Source organism: Mustela putorius, unplaced genomic scaffold (assembly GCF_011764305.1).
Source record: "Mustela putorius furo isolate JIRA1106 unplaced genomic scaffold, ASM1176430v1.1 tig00000450_pilon_pilon_pilon, whole genome shotgun sequence".
NCBI classification, from domain to species: Eukaryota; Metazoa; Chordata; class Mammalia; order Carnivora; family Mustelidae; genus Mustela; species Mustela putorius.
In genome coordinates this window covers 23,445,571-23,469,634 of record NW_025421385.1, presented here as the reverse complement: position 1 = coordinate 23,469,634, position 24,064 = coordinate 23,445,571, and the positions used below count along the sequence as shown (strand labels likewise).

Sequence of the window (24,064 nt, the reverse complement as noted above, 5' to 3'; positions counted from 1 at the left end):
GAGAAAGAAGAACTTTCACCAGGAATGGTGTTACACTGAGCCATCTGGGGAGGAGGAATCTTTCTTTCTTTCTCCTTTCAGTCATATTAAGACAGCCTGACATTTACCACCTTTTTGGTTTTTTTTTAAGATTTTATTTATTTATTTGTCAGAGAGTGAGAGAGAGAGAGAGAGACAGCACAAGCATGGGAAGTGCAGGCAGAGGGAGAAGCAGGCTCCCCACTGAGCAAGGAGCCTGATGTGGGACTTGATCCCAGGACCCTGTGTTCATGCCCTGAACCGAAGGCAGATGCTTAACTGACTGAGCCACACAGGCATCCCACCACCTTCTACAAAGGTCTTCCAAAGAAGGGCTTATGTTCTGCTCTGAAGAAGTGTACCAAGCACACTAATGTGTTGCATAAAGAGAAGGGCCTTGTTTAGTACTGAGTTAACGGTTATGTTGTCAACAGTAAAAGTCAGTGATAAATCAGTGAAGGCCATCTCTTGTTTTCTCATTATGATCTCTTAATCACATTATCGCCAAAAAATCTTGAGTTAGCACAGTTAAATTTTTGATTAGGACATTGAAGTTAAATTTTTAAAAAAGTATATTAATACCTAGACTTTGTATATGACTCATGGTTTAGAAAGTGTTTTTATATATATAAAATCATTATTCATTTGATTCTATAAAATAGGGGTGCCTGGATATCCCAGTCATTAAGTGTCTGCCTTTGACTCAGGTCATAATTCCAGGGTCCTGGGATCGAGCCCCGCATTGGGCTCCTGCTCCTTCCTCTCCTATTCCCCTGCTTGTGTTCTCTCTCTCGCTGTATCTCTTTCTGGCAAATAAATAAGTAAAATATTTTTTAAAATTCCATAAAATGGTTATTATATTCATGTAGATGAGGAATATTGAGGCATCAGAATTTCCTTGGTATCATATAAAAATCATGACCTTTAGCGTAAAAATTGCAAATTTTAAAACATTTGGAGTAAAGATTGGTTTCTTGCTGTGACAAGCAGACCATCGGCAAGACTATTTAAGAAGGTTAAGACCCGATGACAATTTGATGGTGCAAAAGAGATCCTCAGAGAATTAATGGCAAGCAAGGCCAAATTACCCATTAGGTGTATTAGGCACAGTACTTAGGGACCATGATACTTTCAGGGGTCCATGAAAATATTTTAATTTTTTTTAAAATTTGCAGAAAAAAATGAACATATCATAATGAATTCAGCCTGAATCTCTATATATTTTATACCAACCCAGTCATAAAATATTACTTATGAATGTAAACACACATATTTTCAAATGCATTTTCTTTTCTTTCTTTCTTTCTTTTTCTTTTTTTTTTTAAAGATTTTATTTATTTATTTGAGAGAGAGTGCGCCTGTTCACATGAGCTGGGGAGGTGGGGGAGGGGCAGAGGAGAGGGAGAAGCAGACTCCCTGCTAATCACGGGGCTAAATGCTGGACTTGATCTTAAAAATTTTAAGATCTGAGGACCCCAGGATCATGCCCTGAACATGAAGAGTTAAGTGTCAGACACTTAACCGACTGAGCCACCCCTCTTGAGGTACCCCTCAAATGCATTTTCTCATTGAGGAGAGGACTCATGAAGGTAGAAATGCTTAAGACCCATGAAAGTCATAATGCCACCCCGATATTGAAGCCCTAACAGAAACCTCTCTGGTTGCACTGGGTGTTCTCCATTGAGTTCAGATTTCAGAGTGTTCAATGCATGGTTGGGAAGAAGGCAACAAAAGCAACTCTCAGAATGCTTGTGTTCTAAATGAGTGGGTCTTGCAACAGAAAGGCAAGCAATAAAAATGATTTTTCAAATTACATCTTAACTATAAAGGAGATCAAGGTGGGGGATCGGCCCCTCAGTTGTAAAATGTTGCTTGCTAACAAAGAGAGAGTCGATATGACCGAGTGGTCATCGCCTGCCCCGTCCAGAGTTGGTTTGATGTTCATTCATTTGTTTACTCATCCATCCCAGTTGCTTTAAATAAAGAGCCTTATCCCATACTGTAGGACCCGATCTGACCCACAGTCAAATGGACCATGTCTGGACATCTGATCTCTGAATACCAAGCCTACAAGCTTGCCAGCAACATTGCACTTGTGTGGTGGGCCCCGGGGATTGGGCCCGTCATGTCTTCTGTCTTGTGTCTCTGAACTAAAAGGCACTGAGGTCAGGTCCCACATGATAATGAAGCAGGAACAAAGACACATAGGAAATAACTGATTCACATTAGTGGGGAGGGCTACAAGGCTGCTCCCTGGACAGCTGCTGAGGTCTCCAGAGCTGCGCGGCTCCCGTTCCCAGCAGGTGTTATCCGTGCTGTTCGCATCCTGGAGTCTCCAGTAAACCCCTTTACTTTGGCTCAGTCTCCTGTGCCGATTGCTTGCAAACAGCCTTGATGGGGTTGGATCTGGGAACCAGAGCTAATAGTGGATGTTATACCAAATGCTTCTTTCCCACTAGGGCTCTGACGAAGATATGCTCAGAGATACTAAAACCAGACTGAATATCAAATTGATTGCTTTTATTTGATGACAAATGCTACTGGAATGTAGCATTCTATTACGTTAGAGTTGACAACATGAGAGAACGCTCTGCCTTTGAACAGAGTTGGCCTGCATGTCCTAGGATGAAAAATATTAGTGGTTTTGTTCTTTTATTTCCTCTGCAATTCCAGCCTCCAAGCCTGGAGTTTACCGCTATATGTGAGAAAAGGCCAATTATCTGTATATACCCACTGTTGAGAAGAACCAGAGAAACTAAGAGTGTAAGGGGAAGAATATGTCCACTAAGGACAGAGGTGATCCCTGAGCAGAACCTGGATCTCCAAGTTCAATATCTGGACTGTCTTCTACTGGTTTTAGAAAAGTTCCTCTAGCATACCAAAACTGGATTTTTTGCTAATCTAGATCTCTTCTTGTCTCCTTTTTCTAAAATTCAGAGGTAAAAGGATACCCCCAAAATATTGCTGTAGCAGCACTCTGGTTCCCAACATCCACATAATTTAGAACAAAAAAGCAGAGCCTTTGCACTGAAATTTCTGCCTGGGGCATTCTCCCCCACCGCCTCCCTCCCCCAAAGAGTCTCTCACTTCTTCAGATCTTTCCTGAGTTATCTCCTTAACAAGACCTAGTCTTATAAAATTGTGGTTTGCCATTAATCAAAGTCCCTTATTGTCCTTTTAAAAACCATTCTTAAAAAAAATAACATACATCACCTTCTGACATGTATATATATATATTAATTATATTTACTGTTTATTAGATATATATTATATGTATAATAATGTACTCTTGAAGGCAGAAATCTTTGTTTTGGTAATTGATGTATCTCAGATGTCTAGAACAATGTTTGAGGATGAGTGAATGCGTAATCATGAGTAAAAGAATGAATGAATAAATCCTAGTACCAAACGATAAATATTGAGGTAGTCTCTCAAATAAGTCCTACTTCCATATATATAGAATAATATCTCATAATTTTCCTGTCAACATTCTGATATATCTTCACATTTTTTGTCTAATAGATGAAAAATGGTAGGTCTTTGTTTTAATGTATATTCCTTAAGAAATAATATAGTTGAAATTTTTCTACATTTGTTTAGTAACTAGTTAAAATTCATCTTTTATGAATTATCTGAGACAATGCCATTTATTGGAATGCTTACATCCCACCTATTATGTATATTCTGTTATAACATTAGTTATTGTTTGAGTACTATGTGCCTATGCTCTTTAACTACTGTGCTGTGTACTGTTCCCATCTACAGCTAAAATTCAATACAGCTATATATAAATAGCATGTAATTATACTAGGATATATACCATACACAGATAATAGTCCTAGCTAACATTTCTTGAGGATTTACTGTAAGGATCGTAACAATTTTGCAGAATAGATATTATTACCTCCTTCATTATACTGATGAGGAAATAAAGAGTCAGAGAAGTTAACTAACTCGTCTGAGGTCACACAGCTGGTAACTCAGTTTGAATTCAGCATTAGTGCTCTAATGCACTAGTAGTAACAGCAATGTTACATGTTCTCTTTGGCATATGATGTCTTGTATTATGTATTTAAATATACAGATCTGGAGCTGGATAGACTTTTAGTAGATGTTTTAATAATAGGACGTAAAAATTATCCTTAAGCCTATTAATCCTGGTACAGTACACTGCTGATTTACTAGAAAAGAATTTTTTAGGCACTTTACTTTTAACAATTGTATGTCTACAATCACCACTTCACTTCTAAAATTGAATCCTCTTAGTTCTTGATTTTTAACTAGGTATTATTGGCCTTTAGGTGGTGTTAATTAATATAATATTTATTTTACTAGGGAGCTGAAAGAGAATTATTGCTGCTTAAAAACAAGAATACATGTGTTCTTGAATCTGGGGAATTTTTGTGTTATGTTTTGGCAGCATTCAGATTACATTTGCAGAATGTATTCCTCATTAGCTTGGTTATTTCACTAAGTATAGCATTTCAGTTTTGCCAGATTGTCAAATATACTACATTCTGTTTGAGAAATTTGTCTTGGTAGGTTGTTTTTATGTGTTCTAGTTGCTAAGATAAAAGAGCAGCTTTTCCTCAAAGTTTTCTTTAGGGTCTTTGTTATGTTGACTTTGAATATTTACATTTTTTTATTGTTGTTAACCCGTTTATGATTCTGAAGGTATAATACTGAAAGAAACTGATTTTTCTTCTTGAAAGTTATTTTTTCCTCTCTCTTTCAGGGCCACTGGATAGATGTTTTACTAATAGAGTGTAAAAAAAAAAAAAAAAGAATTCTGATGAGCAGAATATCATGCAAAATTCTCCTCTATAAGCTATCAATATCATTTAAAAAATAGTTTTGACCGTTTTTGTAAAACAGGAAAGCTATTAAAAACTGCTAATAAAAAATAGGTGCTTATTTTTGTGCTAATACTAATTACTGATAATGCATGCTTATGTTTGTCACTCATTACATGGCACTGTACCAATCAGTGGTGACTGAGACTCAGGCACTTACATATGTAAATTAACCATTAGATTTTTTTTTTCTTTTTTACTTAAGTGAGTCATAATGGAAAGCAACTCTAGGTCATAAAAAATCTTTTCTCTTTAATGCTAATGAAATGTCTCCCCCTCTCTGTATTAGCAGACTACCCTTATTGGTAATCTGTAGCCTTCTCTTTTGTTCTTGGTGGTAATGAAATGCCGGGTGCTAAAAAAGCCCGCTCTCCAAGAATGTGTGGCCAATTGTCTTCTGTTCACTTCTACTGTAAAATTACTGTTCCCCAGCAAAGCTGAGCAAGTGCAGGGACAAGATCAAAAGAGTATACATTGGCACCCGGCTACCCCAAGTGACTCCTGCTTTATTAATTAGCCATAGCTTCTCCAAGTTAATTTACTCTGGTAGAGCAAAGACATTTTGTAATACAAAAACAACAAATTATGATTCAACCACAAGTCTTTATTGTTTGCTTTTCTTCAACTTCCAGCTTAAACCTTTGCACCATTAAAAGCTAAATGTCTCTTCACTTTTCTAAACTGTAGGGCACAAAAGCTGTTTTTAATTTTTTTTTCAAAACCATTGAAATAGATAGTCAAATGACCATTTTTATTTTCTAAAATTGGACAACTTTTAATTGATAGCATTCTCTTTCAAAGTCAATGTATTGGGAATCCAATTTAAAAGTGCACTAGCTTCTAAAATTTGCAAGCTTGTTTGCTTTCTCATCAGAAATGCCACTGGTGTCTAAGCATTTGAAAAGGGCCTTCTCTGTGAGTATTTTTGCGGAAGCAAAATTTGACAGTGATCCTAAGCTCCAAATTAAATATCACTTTCCTAAATAATTAAATAGTACAACTTTCCTTTTCATTTTATTCACCACTCTCTAATTTCCTGAAGTCTTTTTAATTTAAGGAATCTTCAGGAGTTTTTTAGTTAATGTTTTAAAATTATAGCCTATACAGCAAAAAAAGACCAAAAAAAAAAAAAAAAAAAAAAGCTCTGCACATCCCTGTTTCCTGGTTTGGTTTGGTTTTTGTTCAAGTGGGAAAGGAATAATGAAACTTTTGCATAAAACATCAGCTGAAAAGAGAAAACTGACATAGACCTGAGTAAGCCAGGTGGTTGGTTGTTGTGTTATACAGCCTCTTAGTTGGTAACTTTAAGTATTTTTATCTAATTTGAAAGAATTCCCCCAATTTCTATGCTCTAACATAGTTTAAAAATAACAATGATTTTTATTGTATGATATGTTTTGTGAATATAAAACAGATTTTATTATGATGATCTAAAATGCTATTAGAGATCAAAATATTTTTACTTGAAAAGTATCTAAAACCCATATTATTAAATTTTTAAGGGAAGGTGAAATGATTAATATCTACCTTCACTATACATTTGTTTTTGAACTCAACTTCCTTCCCTCCTTAATTTCTCTGTTTCTTTGTGACTTTAAAAAGCGTTTTAAAAAGTTAGTAAGCTTACTTGTTAATTGTGGATTTTTAAAAAAATTTAGAGGATATATGCATTTCTGTAACTTAGATGGAATGGTTTTATCTATATTACACATTTCTGCTTTTGTCAGAAGTAATTTTTTAAAGTCCTGCATGAACCATGCTTGTAAGGTTTTTCTTTCTTTCTCTCTCTTTTTTTAATAGAAGGAATATTTGTGTTTGCGAAGGTTAGCAGAGGCTGGCTGTGCTGGAAGTGACTGCAGTGCCTTTTGATTATTCATGGACAGTAATAGAAGGCACTTAAAAAGAACAATGAAATTGCTTATTTTTGTGATGGGCCATCTGTTGAATTGTTTTGTGCAACAATTGCACAATAGTATCTATGTCATATCATTCTATTTTCAACAGCAGCTGATTATGTCTCACTGGCTATTTGTCCTTATTTCTAAAGTCCCATGACCATTTAAAGTCACCTTTTCAGGGACCTTTGCCAGAAAGGTATTAGAAATCTCAATTGGCTTGTTTATTATTCTTTTTTTCTTTTTCTTTTTCTTTTTTCCCCTTCTCTCCTCTTTTTGCCCTGAGGGGCGGCGGGGGTGGGGGCGGTTGGATGGAGTGTGTGATGGGAGTAGGAGGAGGGATTTGGTCATGTTAGTTCTAATTAATCAGACTTCCTAAATGTTTAGGACAATTATCTGTGCTTTCCACCTGTAGTTTATAAAAGAAGTTAACATAGAACCATTTGATAATTTGCTTAGAAATGATAGGCTTGCAAGAAAGAGTCAAGTTTAAAAGACTATCATACAGTCTTTCATGCTTTTAATTATCTACTCTTTTCTTCATGGTGATAATTAGAATTTTTCTCTTGGAATTCACTTCCATCCTTTAAAAAAAAAAAAAAAAAGATGAGCCATTAGCAAATTTGTTAGAGCAGAAGTGAAATTAAAATAAAACAAATGTGTTGTTGTCCATAGGTCACTGACATTGCTGATGCCATGATTCTGAAACAGCTTTTTGAAAATCTGTTCAAAAATGGGGTCGTCGTTGTGGCAACATCCAACAGGCCACCGGAAGGTAAAAACAAACATTGTGCTAGTCTCATCCAATTAGGTGGAAACTAACAAGCTTTGAAAAAATCTATACTTTTTATATTCATCTTACTGTGTTAATAAAATCTGATGACTTTGCTTATCATTAATTTTTAAAGGACTTAATCCTAAAAATCAGTTGGTATTCTTAGTGAGGTAAATCCATGTGATCCCCTGTGTTCGACAGACTTGCTGTTTTTCTCTGAGTGTTTGATTTAAGTTCATATCAAAAAATGATGTTGAAGACCTGGAGGGGGTCCTGTAGGACTAGCCAAGAGGTCCTTGGCAAATGCAAAGCAGCAAGAAGTGAGAGCAGAGTTTATTGAATGTACAGAGAGGGCAGATACAGACGAAGCGACTGGGAGACTTGGAAACGAAAGGAGCATGAGTTCTGTCTTTATTTGGGGTCTGGCATTTTTTATTAAGGATCCCGGTGTGGTGTATGTGTCCTCTCAGGCATCCAGGAGCCAGTGAGAATGAAGACGAGCCCCGGGCGGTATTCCTTGGAGCCGAGGTGTCTTGGTGTTGAGATGTTTAGCGCTGGTGGTCTGGAATACACATTTGACAGCTTTGCTCAGTCATTGTCATCTGGTCCTTCCTTAGACGTTATTTGTTTTTGAAGAAGTCATGAACTTCTTGTCCCTTACAAGGAGGACATACACTATTTGTATTCTGAGGAATGTGTAAAGTGGGGTGGGGGTACAGGTCCTAGCAAGAATAGAAGCAGGAAAAGGAGCGAAAAGCAGATTTTTAATGGAATTGTTCAGTTTCTCTGTCTCAGAAATACAAGTCTTTCTAATTGCTTTTTAGGGGTCATAAAAGAAACTCAATGAAATAAAAGATAGAGAACTCCTAACTGAATCTTAGAAAAAGACTTAACTCTTGCTTGCATATAAGTAGTTTCTAATACTTAATCTCTAAAGAAGCACTTGTGGGGCACCTGGGTGGCTCGGTTGTTAAGCGTCTGCCTTGAGCTTGGGTCTTGATCCCAGAGTCCTGGGATTGGCCCCGCATCAGGCTCCCTGCTCGGCGGAGAGTCTGCTTCTCCTTCTCCCTCTGCTTCCACCCTCATGTTCTCTCTCAAATAAATAAAATCTTTTTAAAAAACAACAACAAAGAAGCACTTGTGGGAGACATTAATTAGTTAGTACCTTTTAAAAAAAAGATTTATTTATTTTAGAGAGAGAGTGTGAGTGGGGGCTGGTGCAGAGGGAGAGAATCTTAAGCAGGCTCCCCGCAGAGCATGGAGCCCAGTGCAGGGCTCAGTCCCACAACCCATGAGATCGTGATTTGAGCCAAAACCAAGAGTCCAATGCTCAACTGATTGAGCCACTCAGGCACCCCAATTACTAATACCTCTGAATCCAGTTATTCAAACAAGTGTAATTATACCTAATCTGTTACACTACAAGAAAATTATGAATGATTCTGTCAGGGGCATTTATTAAAATTTATATAAGTTTATGGAGAGCATTCTTATGCTTTATCAGGGTGGCAACCTTATGAGACAAGGCAGTGAGTTTTTTCATATTACATCATTTATCAAGACGCTCCTTTAGCTGACTGTTGACCTAATAGTGTCATCAGTATTATCTTCAGACACTCAGTGACAAGCTATGTTCATAATTAGCAAGGTGCTAGAGCAAGCTTGCCGCCTCCCTTACCACCAGTAAAGACCACTGAAAAGAAAATTGCAGTTGGCTATGATAAACTGAGGAAGGACTACCACAAGGAAATGTTAAGGAACATTCTGGATCTTGTAGCTTTGTAGAGTGAGCAAAGTTACAGGCCCACCAGGGTAGCATGTAGAGCCACTTTTCCAGAGAAGACTGAAAGTGTAAGATGTGGAATTGAAAAAATTGGGCATTAACCACAAATGTGAACCATAGAAGGATACTGTTACATATTTGGTTTTTTGGCCATGGCAGACCAGTGATCATCATGAATGGCTTAATATTTTAATTTAAAGAAGATGGCATGTATATATATGCCAGGTAAAGATAAATGTGTAGGACAAAGAATAAATAGGTCAGGGGTTGCCAGAGACTACAGTGGAAGACATTTGACTGCAAAGGGGCAAAATGAGAGATTTTTTGTGGGGGCTGATGGAACTGTTTTGCATCCCGATTGTGGTTGTGATTACATGTATTCAAACAGATAGAGCTGTACACTAGAAAAGTTAATTGAAGTTAGCAACAAATCACATGGATAATCAATGGCAGAGGAGAGATTAGAACCTAGATATTGTGACTCTTAAATCATTTCTCGTTATTGGTCATCACTGACTTTTTTGTACTCTGTCCTAGAAAAAAGACCAACAACTTGGTTGATTTCCAACCAACAAAATGCATTCAACTTTTTCTTTAGATAACAGCTTTTTTTTTTTTTTAAATTTAAAGATTTTATTTGTTTATTTGATAGCTCACAAGTAGGCAGAGAGGCAGGCAAAAGAGAGAGAGGAGAAAGCAGGCTCCCCACTGAGTGGAGAGTCCGATGTGGGGCTTGATCCCAGGACCCTGGGATCATGACCTGAGCCGAAGGCAGAGGCTTTAACCCACTGAGCCACCCAGGCGCCCCTTGGTCATAGCTTTTAATCTAGAGCCTCAACATAGGTTGTTACTGTTTTAAAACAGCATCTACTTTCTCCCCTCTCTCTCTCTGTCTTCCTTTCTGCCTACTTGTGATCTCTGTCTGTCAAATAAATAAATAAAATCATTAAAAAAATAATAAAATAGTATCTACTAATACTTGGAGTGTTACAAGAGGTGGGGGAAGAATCTTCTTGCCAGAGAGTTCTCCCAGTAGCTGGAGAGAGCATGACGCATGTGAGGAATTGAAAGGTGGCCAGTGCGGTGGGAGAACCGGAGGAGGGGGGAGTAGGATGCAGTGAGGCACAACGTGAATCTGGAGAAGTGAGAGCTAGACTTTATAAACCTGTAATAAAGAAGAAAAATAAACAAAATTTTAAAAAAGGAAGAAAAATAATAAAATCCAAAGTTTTTTGGATTTTATTTAAGAGAAGTGGGAAGATACTGAAGTACTTTAAGTGGGGACTGACAAGATCAGAGGTGGACTGTCACTGGGTGTAGTGTACAGAATGGTTACGGAGTAGGGTGTGTTAATATGGTGGCTTCAGTGAAGACATCTTAGGAGATCTTGCAGTACACTGGGTGAGAAGTGGTGCTAGCTTGTTATAAGGCAGTGATTGTCACCTAGGGGGCTATTTGGCAACGTTAAGGTAGTTTTGGTTGTCATAACTAGGCAGGGTGGTGGTGGGTACTGCTGTCGGCCTCTAGTCATTCTATAGAAGCCAGGAATTCTGCCAAAATGTCATATAGTATGCATGGCTACCCCCCACAACAAGGAATTATTTAGCCAGAAATGTCTATAGTTCAGAGGTTCAGAAAGTCTGATATAAGGTGATACCTATAGATATGAAGAAGATAGATCTGAAAGATAGTCACGAAGTAAAATGGATAGCACCTGGTTATGGGTTGAATACTAAGGAAAAGAGAAAGGAAAATGTAGAAACTGCTTTAAAATTTCAGGCTCGTACAACTAGGTGGTGATGTCTGTCATTTAATAAAGACAGTATAATCTGGAGGTTAAAGATTCAGAAGATAGAGCTCAGGTGAGAAAAACATTTTTTCCCCTTCATTAATTTTTTTTAGCCTCTCTGTTTAATTTTCTTCCAGTTCGTTCATTTCATTGCCTCCATTTCTAGTTGTAAAGCATCAACTTCATGAACAAGCATGGGGATTCTTGTTGTTGATGGAAGCTACTCTCATCCGTCATCTCTTAACAGCCTATAGCTTGATTGTCGATTAATAGACAAATTATTGATTTTAGTAGAAAGTGATCAGAAACATTTAGTAAGCGACTAATATTTTTTACTTAATTGGTTTGTTTGTTTATTTATTTATTTATTTGAGAGAGAGCGAGAGAGAGAGCGTGCGAGCATGAGAGGAGAAAGGTCAGAGGGAGAAGCAGACTCCCTGCCGATCTGGGAACACGATGCAGGACTTGTTTCTGGGACTCCAGGATCATGACCTGGGCCAAAGGCAGTTGCTTAACTAACTGAGCGCCCCAGGCGCCCCAGCAATCAGTAATTTTAATGGGAAAAAAACTGATAGCCAAGTGAAAGCAACACCAGAGTTTAGGAACCTAAGGGAGAAAAATCCTGTAGAAGAGAAGAAAAGGATGCAAAACTTGGGGGTGGGGGTGAAGGGAATAAGGTACCAATGAGGGACTGCCTGTATGTCCTACTTTTGAATTCCTATCTTGCTTGGGCCCAAGGCTGCACCCTCTATACCCCCATGTAGTTGTTAAAACCTCAAACCAGGGCACGTGTTGTGATGAGCACTGGGTGTTATAGGCAGCTTATGAATCTGTGAATATTACATCAAAAACTAATGATGTACTATATGACTATATGTTGGCTAACTGAACATAATAATTATAAAAAAAGAACAACCCAAACTTAAAAAAAAAAAAAAAAAAAAAGAAAAGAAAAATGGAAGGGAAACTTCTAAATTAATTCTGAGGCCAGCATTACCCAGATACCAAAGCCAGGTATAGACCCCACTAAAAAATGAGAACTAAAGGCCAATATCCCTGATGAGCATGGGTGCTAAAGTGTTCAGTAAAATACTAGCAAATTGAATCCAACAGTACCTTTAAAGAATCATTCACTACTCATGTGGGACTTATTCCTGGGCTGCGGGGGTGGGTCAATATTTGTATTTCACAACACCAGTTTATATTTATCTCCCAATCATTGTCAATAGAGTATTTGGTTATGTTTCCCTTTTCATGTTCACTGCTAAGAAGCTTAGATTCAAACTTGTAGATGACCCAGAGCAAATATTTAAGTCGTTATACTCTGCAGTTTGGGCTTTGTTCCCAGCTTCATTTAATGTCCTCTCATTTTCTTCTTCTCTCATCCTCCTTTTTTTTTAATTTATTTTTTTCAGTGTTCCTACTTTTAATCTGTGTTACTTTGTTGCATTTTATTTAATCTCATAAGCTTCCTTAAATCTTTTTTTTTTTTTTTGGAACCTGGGGATACAAACAAATATAAATTTCATAAGCAAATGTATTTCAATAAAGCTTGTATCTATTTTTGCAAAGCCAAAAACAAAACAAAAACAGCAAACAAACAAAAAACCCAAACCAGTATCAGCTGATGATTACTGCTTTAGCTTTTAGTCTCCTATTTGTTAGTCTGTAGGGGTTTTTCTAGTTTCTTGCAGGCTTTAAATATGTTTAGTATATTTTAAATGAAGTTCTAGTGTAACATTTTTAATGCTACTATTTTATATTTTGTTGGATAATCTGGTTAAGGCTTTTGAAAGTGAAACAGAGGATCTTGGATCAGATCCATAGGAATAGGGAATTGCTAGAAAATTTTCAGATAAATTAGATCTAGATCTACTTTGTATTTAATTTCTTATTTTTGTAAAATCTCAATTAGAGGATTTATTTGTCATTTTTATCATTTAAGGAAATAGTTTATGTGGCCCATATACAAATAGACAGTTTTACTTTTCAAAGATTATGCTGTCAGGTTATTAGAAAAGCCTAAAACAAAAATCTACAATTAAAATTTTATATCTATGCTACTCAGTTTTTAGGTTCAGAAATAAAACTTTGTTAATTAAATGATATTCTAATAGAGAAAATACATATTAAGAACATGAGGACCCTAACAACAGATTGATAATAGGCAAGTAAATGAAATTATTTAAAATGTAAAATTTTAAGTTTAAGAACTTTTTCAATCAAAAAATAAGAATACATTTTTATGGGGAACTAGAATATGTAAATTCATTTCAACTGTGCTTCTTTGACAGTAAAACACAGAGTGGTAAAAAAAGAAAGTCCCCTACTGACTGAAGCTTAGGACTCAGAAGAGTGCATTCTGGTCTTTCTAGTTTTACATTTACTGTTTATTATGATAAAAATGCTGCAGGCAGCATTAGAATGCCCAAGAATGATCCTGTATTAGATTAACAGGCAACAACACTATGTGATCCTTCCTCAGGCAGGCACATCCACAGTAAATAAAAAGCTGGATATCACTAGAAAGTTGGCTAGAAGTTATGCACACACATACAATAAATGTAATATATCATATTAATATTTCTAGGGAGAAAAAAATCCAGTTGTGTTCACCATAAAGGCTACAGACATTTGGCAAAATTCACCCTCTTTCTTGATAGAATCACTTCCTAAAAGATAAACAGATGGGTAGTTTCTTAATATGATATCAAATATGGGTATGTGAGTTCAAAAGTCAGAATTATGCTTAGTGGGGACACTGGTATTTCTGTGGTAAGTATGAACAAAGGAAGGGTGCCAACTATCACTTTTTAACATTGAACTACGGTAGAGACAGAGACATAAGAACAACTGGGAGGTTAGGGAGGGGAACCAAGGAAAAACCACATATCTTCATTTTAGGGGTTCTCCAAGATTAGTCATATCACTCCTTTTTCAAGGTTATATAAAAAGAAAATACCATAATATGGGAACAATAAGTAGAAAAGAGAAGTAAGTATTAGAGAATTTCTGTATAGAGTCTTTAAAAATCAAGAAAAATTGACTGTAATATAGAAGATCTAAGCAGAGAAAAGACAGATTGAGTTGAAAACCTTTTTATAAGAAATCGGCTAAAATAAAAGAAAGTTAAATGAAATAAAAAAGATTAAGTTAATTTAAATTAATGAAAGCATTAGAAGCATTAACTTTTAGAATTGAAACTACAGAAAATGAAATCAGTGATGTAGAAAAACAACATAAGAGGTATGTAGAAATAGAATAAAGAGAATAAAATGATGAAAAAAATAAGTGTCCTGGGGGAAAGAGTTCTTAATATGAACGTACTAAAAAAAAATGCTTGAAATAAGAAAATTGATGATACCAATGAACCGAATGTAAATGAATATTTGTAGTTACTGCTTGCTTAGATATTTGTGAATTCTGTTCCTCTTTGAGAGAGTGTTTGCTGATCCTGAGTAACAGCATCATCATTTGTTGTATTTATAACTAGGGAAATACACAGTCAGGTACTTTTATTTTATTTATTATTTTTTTAGATTTTATTTATTTATTTGACAGAGAGAGAGAGCATGAGCAGCAGAGAGAGAAGGAGATTCCCTGCTGAGTAGGGACTCCTCCCCCTCCATGTGGGGTCTCCATCCCAGGACCCTGGGATCATGACCTGTGCCAAGGGCAGATGTTTAACCAACTGAGCCACCCTACAGTCAACTATTTTAGAATTTAAGTTACACCTTTTACTTTTCAAATAACTAGAGAGAAGATAAAAGAAAAAATATCTCTTAGAGCAAAAACTAGAAAGCTGAAGAAACAGCAACAAGTATGGGTAAAGAACGTAAAACAAGATCAGGCATGCTGACAGAAAATATAAATGGGTTACATTTCTCTATTAAAAACGAAAACTTCTGGGATGCCTGGGTGGCTTAGTGGGTTGAGCCTCTGTCTTTGGCTCAGGTCATGGTCTCAGGGTCCTGGGATCAAGCCTTGTATCCGGCTCTCTGCTCAGCTGGGAACCAGCTTCTACCCCCCCCGCCCCCCCGCCCCACCTGCCTCTCTGTCTACCTGTGATCTCTCTCTCAAATAAATAAATAAAATATTTAAAGTAAAATAAAATAAAAACTAAAACTTCTGATATGGCTGAGTAAGCTCCTAGCCAAATGGCCTTCTTTGAGACAATATGGAAAAAATAAATAACACAACTATGTGAAGGTCTTGAAGAGTAAAAAAATGTCAGGCAGATCCTAGAAGGGAGATAGACTTAGAAGAAAGTCCAAAATTGGAGAGAATATCTTTTCTTTTCTTTCTTTCTTTCTTTCTTTCTTTCTTTTAAATAGCTGTCATCTTTAAGGTAGGTAAAGTCAGTGCTACATTGAATTACTGAAATTTTGATAAAAAACTCACAGTCTTTCTGGCCTAAAGAACCAGATGGTGGAGTTTGGGGCAAGCATTACTGTAGGAAAATGAGAAGTTAACCCCAGAGTGAACTAGATGGATATAGCCCCAAGTTCTATGTATAAATCTTGCCCAAACTTCTGACTGACCTCTGAGCCATACGTTTGCAAGGTAGATCACAAACTTCCTACTAAAGATAGGGTACTGAACTAAGATTTCAGTTTGTAGTTAGAGTCATCCAAGGTAATTTATTGCTAAGACAAATATACTGACACTCTTCAGATAAAAAACAGAATCCATAAGGTCCAGGATACAACCTCAGAATGAAGAATGAGGAAAATATGATCCATCCTCAAGAGAAAAACAATCAACAGAGATCAATCCTGATATGACCCAGATATTGGCATTAGACTTTAAAGCTACAATTAAAACAATAATTGTAGAAAAATGAGGTAAAGAAAAAATATGTTCATAATGAAAGAAGAGATAGGAATTCTCAGCAGAGAAACAGCAATCATAAAAAAGTACCAAGTTAAATTTTAGAATTAAAAAAAGACAGTGTCTTAAGTAAAAATTCACTTGATGAGCTTAATAGCAGAATGGAAATAACCTAAGATCATTTAAGTAAGAGGGCATCTTTTGTCTAGTACCAAAATGAGCATGTAAATTTCCTAATCTGGGATATAGCTGCACAAGAGTGATTTCTGCTTTACTAGAATGTACTATCACAGTTACTTCAGCTATAATGATTTATGATACCAAAAAGAGGAAATATTTTCAACATTAAGAAATCAATTAAGAGATCTTTGACAGCAAGGCCCATCTAATTTTGTAGGAAATCAGTGTGATATTATCATAAAAAGAAAGTCATGGAGAGAGGTGCTAAGGACTCCACTGACTCATTCATACAGTTTTTGTAGAGATCAGTACAAAAACTACAATGAACTTAAATGAACTCTAAAGAAGTTTGTCAAAGAATTCCATTCATTCACACTAATACTCCATCTGGTAGTAAGAACCGCAGAATACAAAGACAACATTTATTTAGAGTCCAAGTGAAAGCTGTTGTTAACTAAGCCTCAGCCACTCACACTAGATAATGAAATAGATGGTTCTAAAAGTTAACAGGAGAGTTGGAGTCTCGGCCACTAATTTTTGCCTGGCTCATTTTGGATGGTCTTCATGCATAAAACGTTCCCAGAAATATAGATGTTCTGTTCTCTCATTGAACACTTAAGTCATGATATTTAAATCTATGGACTTTCATTAGAAAAAGAAGCTCTGGTTTGAAAAACTACTTTATTGGTGTTTAACTTTACCAAAAATAAATATATAAGTATATGGATGGTAGTATTTTTGTAATAAAGATTTATGTAACATTTTGTGAAGTTTCTCTTTCATGGTGCCTCTAATTTCCTTGGATTAGAGGAAATGGGGATCGTATCCTTTAAAATGTTGTATTGTATCTAAAATGAGGGGCTGGTAATTATTATTTAAATAAAAAGTAGATTTAATTTATAGGACTATTTATAGGATTGATTAGAAGGATTTCATCTTCCTGCCATCATCTCTATATCAGTTTTCATTGAAAATATTAGCTAAGGTTATATGCAGTAACAAAACATCAATAATAATAGATGTGTAGATCACCCTAGCTTTTCTTTCTGATTTTTTATTTGTGTATGACCAAACACGTTATTGGCATTAACAAAAAAAAAAAGCTCTTATGGTCATGATAGTGGTGGTACAGAACCTCTCTAGAATAAATGTAGTTTTATTTGCTGGTTTAAACTGATGGGCAATGATTAAAAAGGAAGGAAAAAATAAAAAGAAAGAACTAAGAAAGGAAGAAAGTAAATTAAATAATATAAATGTTAATTTTATATTTAACCCAGATGTTTTGTGAAGAACAGATAGTTAAACATTATGTAGTATGTGTAAAGTCTATATGAGATCTGTACTTATGGTTTTATAAATTCTATAAATACTTTTATAAATCTGTAAATTCTAAGTTTCATCCAAAACTCCAAAAATATAAATGCCAAAACAAATATTACTAGAGATTAAGAATGACATTTCATAATGATAAAAGTCTGTTTATTAGAAAGCCATGACAATCTTAAATGTATACACCTAATAACACATCTCCAAATTACACAAAGCAAAACAGACTTAATGAGTGAACTAGACAATTGAATAATCATAGTTGGAAATTTGAACATCCCTCCTAAAGTGGTTGAATGAACGAAAATTTATAAAGATACAGATAATCATCTGTTTGACCTAATTAGTACTTATAGAACATTAAACCCAGTAACTGCAGAATTCAGTCTTTCTTTCTAAGTACACATTGTATGTTCACTAAGACTCAACATATGCTGGGCCATAAACCAAGTCTCAACAAATATATAAAATTTGAAATCATATGGAATGATTCTGACCATAGTAGAATTAAATTAAATGTGAATAACAATGAGATATCCAGAAAATTCTCAGGTATTTGCAGACTAAATAATACATGTAACTAATCCATCGATTAAATAAGAAATCACAATGAAAATGAGAAAATGTTTTGAAGTAAAAGAACATGAAAGTGTAACAATGAAATTTTTAAGATGTTACTAAACAAAACAGTTCTTTGAGGAAAATTTGTAGTTAAAAAAATTTTTTTTAGAGGAAAAAAAGTCTCTAAAATCAGTGACCTTAAGAAGACAACAGGCAGGGGCACCTGGGTGGCTCAGTGGAGCCTGCTTCCCTTCTGCTCTCTCTGCCTAAGTGTGATCTGTCTGTCAAATAAATAAATAAAGTCTTTAAAAATTTTTTAAAAAGAGAAGCGAACAGGCAACCTACCAAATGGGAGAAAATCTTTGCAAATCATATATTTGATAAGGGTTTACTATCCAAAATATAGAGAGAACTCTTACAACTCAATAGCAAAAAACCACAATCTGTTTAAGAAGTGGGCAGGAGGATCTAAATAGACATTTTTCCAAGGAAGACATACAGCTGGCCAACAGGAAAAGGAGCTCAACATCACTAACTGTCAGGGAAATTCAAATCAGAACCACAATGAGTTGTCACCTCACCCCTCTGAGAATGGTTATTATCAAAAAGACAACAAATAGCAAGGGTTGGTGAGGTTGTGGATAAAAGGGAACCCTTGTGTGCCGTTAATAGGAATGTAAATTTTTGCAGCCATGATGGAAAACTTGGAGGCTCCTCAAAAAATTAAAAATAGACTACCATATGCTCTAGCAATTCCACTTCTGGAAACTGAACTGATAGATGCAGAGAAGGAATTGATGGTTCCCACAGAGAGAGGGTGGACAAAATGGGTGAAGGTGGTCAAAAGGTACAAACTTCCAGTTATAAATAAGTCCTGGGGATGTAACGTAGAACCGGATGACTATAGTTAATAATACTATATCGTGTGTTTGAAAGTTTCCAAGAGAGTAGATCTTAAAGTTCTTACCATAGGAAAAAAATTGTAGCTGGTGGGGGATGATAACTAGAATTATTTTGAGTGATCATTTTGCAATATATATAAATATCAAGTCATTATGTTAGACACTTGAAACTAGTATATAATGTTATATGTCAATTATATCAATTTAAAAAAAGGAGAAAAAAGAACCTAGAAGGGCAAATTAAAAGTAAGTAGAAGGAAGGAAGGAAGGAAAAATGAAGGTAAGAGTAGAAACCAATGAAATTAGAAAACAAGCAATAGTAAAATTTAACAAACCCCAAACTAAGTTTTTTGAGATGAATGAAATTGTAAAACCTTTGACTATACTGATCAAGAAAAAAAATAAACAAGTGACCAATATTAAGAATGAAAGAAGGATTATAAATATTTAAAGGATAACCAGAAGAATATTGTGAACAGCCCATGACTACAAATGTCACACCTTAGATGAAACAAAGTTATGAAAAAATTAAGTTTGCTAGACTGACACAAAATGAAACAGAAAATCTGAATATCCATATAGGTTTTTTTTTTTTTTAAGATTTTATTTATTTATTTGATAGATCACAAGTAGGCAGAGAAGCAGGAAGAGAGGGAGGAGGAAGCAGGCTCCCAGCTGAGCAGAGAGCCCAATGTGGGGCTGGATCCCAGGACCTTGAGATCATGACCTGAGCCGAAGGCAGAGGCTTTAACCCACTGAGCCACCCAGGTGCCCCTGAATATCCATATAGTTTTTAATGAATTCTAATCTGTTATAAAAACTTTCTCACCAAAAATCTAGGCCCAGATAGTTTTACTGATGAATTCTATCAAACTCTTAAGGAAGAAAGAGCTGCAGTCTTAACATAAACTCTTTCAGAAAACAGAAGAATGGGAAACATTTCCCAACTCCTGTTGTGTGTTCAGTGTAGCCATAACAGCAAAGCTGGACTGAGGCATTCCAAAGAAAGAAAACTAACAAGATAATATTTCTCAAGAACATAGACATAAAAATAATTAACAAAATATTAGCAAAGCAAATTCAGCAGCATATAAAGAAAGGATAATAATACATAATGATTATTTGGGGTTTATTCTATGAATGCAATATTATTTTAAAATTTGAGAGTCAGGGGCGCCTCAGTGGCTTAGTGGGTTAAACCTCTGCCTTCGGCTCAGGTCATGATCTCAGGGTCCTAGGATTGAGCTCCACATCGGGCTCTCTGCTCAGCGGGGAGCCTGCTTCCCCCTCTCTCTGCCTGCCTCTCTGCCTACTTGTGATCTCTCTCTGTCAAATAAATAAATAAAATCTTAAAAAAAAATTGAGAATCAATCAGTGTCATCTATATTAACAGAATAAAGGAGAAAAATAATACCTCAACAACTATGGAAAAAACATTTTACAAGATCTAGCTCACATTCATTATTAAATGCTAGGGCTAGCATTTTACTAAAAAAACAATCAACCAATGAACTAGGAATAGAAAAAACTTAATTTGATAAAGAACATCTACCAGAACCATCCACCAAAACCAGTAAGTGTATTTAATGGTGAAATATTGGACGTTCTCCCCTTCCTCTCATACTAGGAGCAAGACAAGGATGCTTACTCTTTCCACTTCTGGTCAACATAATACTAGAGGCCCTAGTAACTGAAGTAAGGGAAAGAAAAAAAAACATGGAGAAGAAGGACTAAAATGATCTATTTTTACAGAGGACACTGTTTATATAGAAATATCTTTAAAATCTTCAAATAAGCTCATAGAACTACCATGTGAATTTAGCACAGTCACAGGTCATATGGTTAGTGTACAAAAATCAGCAGGGCATTGGAAAATGGAATAAAACCCCCAAATTTTTAATAATATCATCAAAAGCATAAAGTAATTAGAAATAGGTTTAACAGAAAACCTGTAATACCTCTCTACACTGAAAACTAGAAAACATTGCTGGGAGAAATTAAAGACATAAATAAATGGAATGATACACTATTTTCTTGGATTGCAGCATTCAGGTGTCCCAAATTGACAAGTTTTATATGGCAATGAAAAATACCTTGAGTAAACAAAACAGTCTAAGAAGAATAAAGTTGGGACTCCTGGCTGGCTCAGTTGGTAGAGCACATGACTCTTAATCTCAAGACAGTGAGTTCAAGCCCCATGTTGAGTATGGAGTCTATTTAAGAAATTTTTTTTTTTAAGATTTTATTTATTTATTTGTTAGAGAGTGAGAGAGCTGCACAAGCAGGGGGAGTAGTTGACAGAGGGAGAAGCAGGCTCCCCACTGAGCAAGGAGCCTGATTTGAGACTGGATCCCAGGACATTGGGATCATGACCTGAGCCAAAGGCAGACACTTAACTGACTGATCCACCCAGGTGTCCCCACCCTCCCGCATTTTTTTTTTTTTTTAAGAACAACAAAGCTGAAGGGCAAACAGTTTCAAGACTTACTAGAAATCTGCAAAAAAGGAAGATGTGTGGTATTGGCATAGGATAGAAAAATTAATCAGTGGAGTTTAATGATTGGAATGGAGAATGGAGAGCTCAGAAACAGATACTACTTATCTAATAATTTGACTTTTTGACAAAGCAGTGGACAGTCTGTTGGGGGAAAAATGCTGGAATATCTGGCTATCATTATGGGAAAAAATGAACTTTGACCCCTACCTCAAATATCATAAAAATTAATTTGAGATGGATCATAGACCTAAGTAAAAAAAAAAAAAAAACTATTAAGCTTTTCGAGAAAAAACATTGAAGTATATTTTCATGATTTGGGGGAAGGCAAAGATTTCTTAAACAAATCCTAGAAAGCAATACTATAAAAAATGACAAATTAGATTTCAACAAAATTAAAAACTGCTGCTCCTTTAAAAAGCACCTTAAGAAAATGGATGGGCAAACCATTGACTAGGAAAAAATATTTGTAAATCATATATTTCACAAAGGAATAGAATCCAGAATATACAAAGAATTCTTAAAAGCCAATAATAAACCACCTAAACCACTGGGCCCAATTTTTAAACAGGTACTTCTTTTGGCTAGGAGACACATGCAAAAATACCAGCTTAAATAGTCATCAGGCAAATGCAAATTAAGCACGCTGAAACATCATAATACATGCTCACCACAATGACTCAAATTAAAAAGGCTTGCAAAACTCACTACTGATGAAGCTGTGGGGCAACTAAAACTCTCCTACACTGTTGATGGCAATGCAGAGTGTAAGATACTTTGAAAAATGTTTGACGTTTTCTTATGAAATTAAATGTACTTCTAACCCTATGACCCAACAGTTAAACTCCTAGATATTTACCCACAGAAATGGGAAGACAAAAAGTTGACAAAAAAATTTATAGAAGAATGGTTCTATCAGTTAACATACAGACTAAGTGAGCATAAAAAAAAGAATGGCTCTAGCAGCTTTATTTATAATAGCTAATAACTGGAAACAACTCAGGTTTTCGTCAGAGGATGGATAAAGAATTTGTAGCATATGAATAAAATGGAACACTACTCAGCAATGAAAAGGGATGAACATAACAACATGGGTACATTTCAGAAACAGGCCGAGTTAAAGAAGCCTTATACAAAATAACATATACTCTAAAATTTCACTTTTATGAGGTTTTTAGAAAAGGTTTTATGGTTTGCTTTGGGGATTATCATATAAAACTTTATCAGTCTACCTTTAAGTGATATTATACCATTTCTAGTATAGTGGAAGAAGCTTACCTTTAACAGTATGCACCCATTTTTAATACACCCATGTTATACATGCCAAAATATACTGTTATATTTGATTTAAATAGTTACCTTTTTAAAAATTTTTTTTAAATTCTTTTTTTTTTTTTTTTAAATTTGAGAGAGAGAGCACGTGAACAGGAGCAGAGGGGAGGGTCAGAGAGAGGGGGAGAAGCAAGCTTCTTGCTGAGCAGCGAGCCCAATGCAGGGCTTAATCCTAGGACCTACCGTGGGATCACCACCTGAGCTGAAGGCAGACACTTAACCAACTGAGCCACCCAGGCACCCTTATTTATTTATTTATTTTAATTTTTAAAAAGATTTTTTTATTAGAAAATGCAAGTGGTGAGGGAGGTGGGGCTTGGAGGGGCAGAGGAGGAGGGAGAGGCATAAACAGACTCTGCACTGAATATGGAGACTGGTGGGGGCTCCTCTCTCTCCTGACCAAGGAGGAGTCTGCCTCTTACCAGCTGAACCACCCAGGCTCCCCTAAATAGTTATCTTTTTAAAGGATTTAGATAAGGGTCATCTGGCTGGCTCATTTGAAAAAGCATGGAACTCGTGATCTCAGGGTTGTGAATTTGAGCCCCAGGTTAGGTGTAGAGATTACTTAAAATTAAAAATCTTTTTTTAAAAAAAAAGGACTGGGGATACCTGAGTGGCTCAGTTATTTAAGTGTCTGCCTTTGACTCAGGTCATGATCCCAGGGTCCTGGGATGGAGCTCCATATCAGGCTCCCTGCTCTCCTCTCTCTCCCTCTGCCCAACTCCTCATGCTTTCTCTCTCTCTTTCAAGTAAATAAATAAGTAAATAAAATTTTTTTAAAAGGATTTAGGGGTGCCTGGGTGGCTCAGTGGGTTAAAGTCTCTGCCTTCAGCTCAGGTGTGATCCCAGGGTCCTGGGATTGAGCCCCGCATTGGACTCTCTGCTCAGCAGGGAGCCTCCTTCCCCTTCTCTCTCTGCCTGTTTCTCTGCCTGCTTGTGATCTCTGTCTGTCAAGTAAATAAATAAAAATCTTTAAAGAAAGCATTTAGATAACAATAATAAAGTTTCATATATACCCATAATTGCCATTTCTGTTGCTCTTAATTCCTCTGTGTATTATGGGGCTCCATCTAATATTTTTTTGGCAGAGGACTTCTTTTTAAGATTTTTGTAGTTCTGGTATTCTGGTGATGAATTCTTTCAGCTTTTAAATGTCACAAAAAATCTGATTTTTGTTGTTTTATTTTTATTTTTCATTTATTTTGCTTTGCATTTTTATACTTTAATTTTTATTGTGTTATGTTAGTGACCATACAGTACATCATCAGATTTTGATGTAGTGTTCCATGATTCACTGTTTGTGTATAACACCCAGTGCTCCATGCA

At 35.8% G+C, this 24,064-nt stretch overlaps 1 protein-coding gene across 3 annotated transcripts in view; it reads left to right on the top strand.

The window, feature by feature from the left end:
- AFG1L (AFG1 like ATPase) overlaps positions 1 to 24,064 on the top strand; it is a 225,254-nt gene that overhangs the window by 89,048 nt on the left and 112,142 nt on the right. For all 3 annotated transcript variants that reach the window (XR_006606828.1, XM_004753460.3, XM_004753459.3), the window contains one exon: positions 7,442 to 7,541. Coding sequence is in view for 2 of the 3 variants with exons in the window: in XM_004753460.3 (XP_004753517.2) it covers positions 7,442 to 7,541 (100 nt within the window). In the remaining variant the exon portion in view is untranslated. The remainder of the gene's footprint in view (positions 1 to 7,441; positions 7,542 to 24,064) is intronic.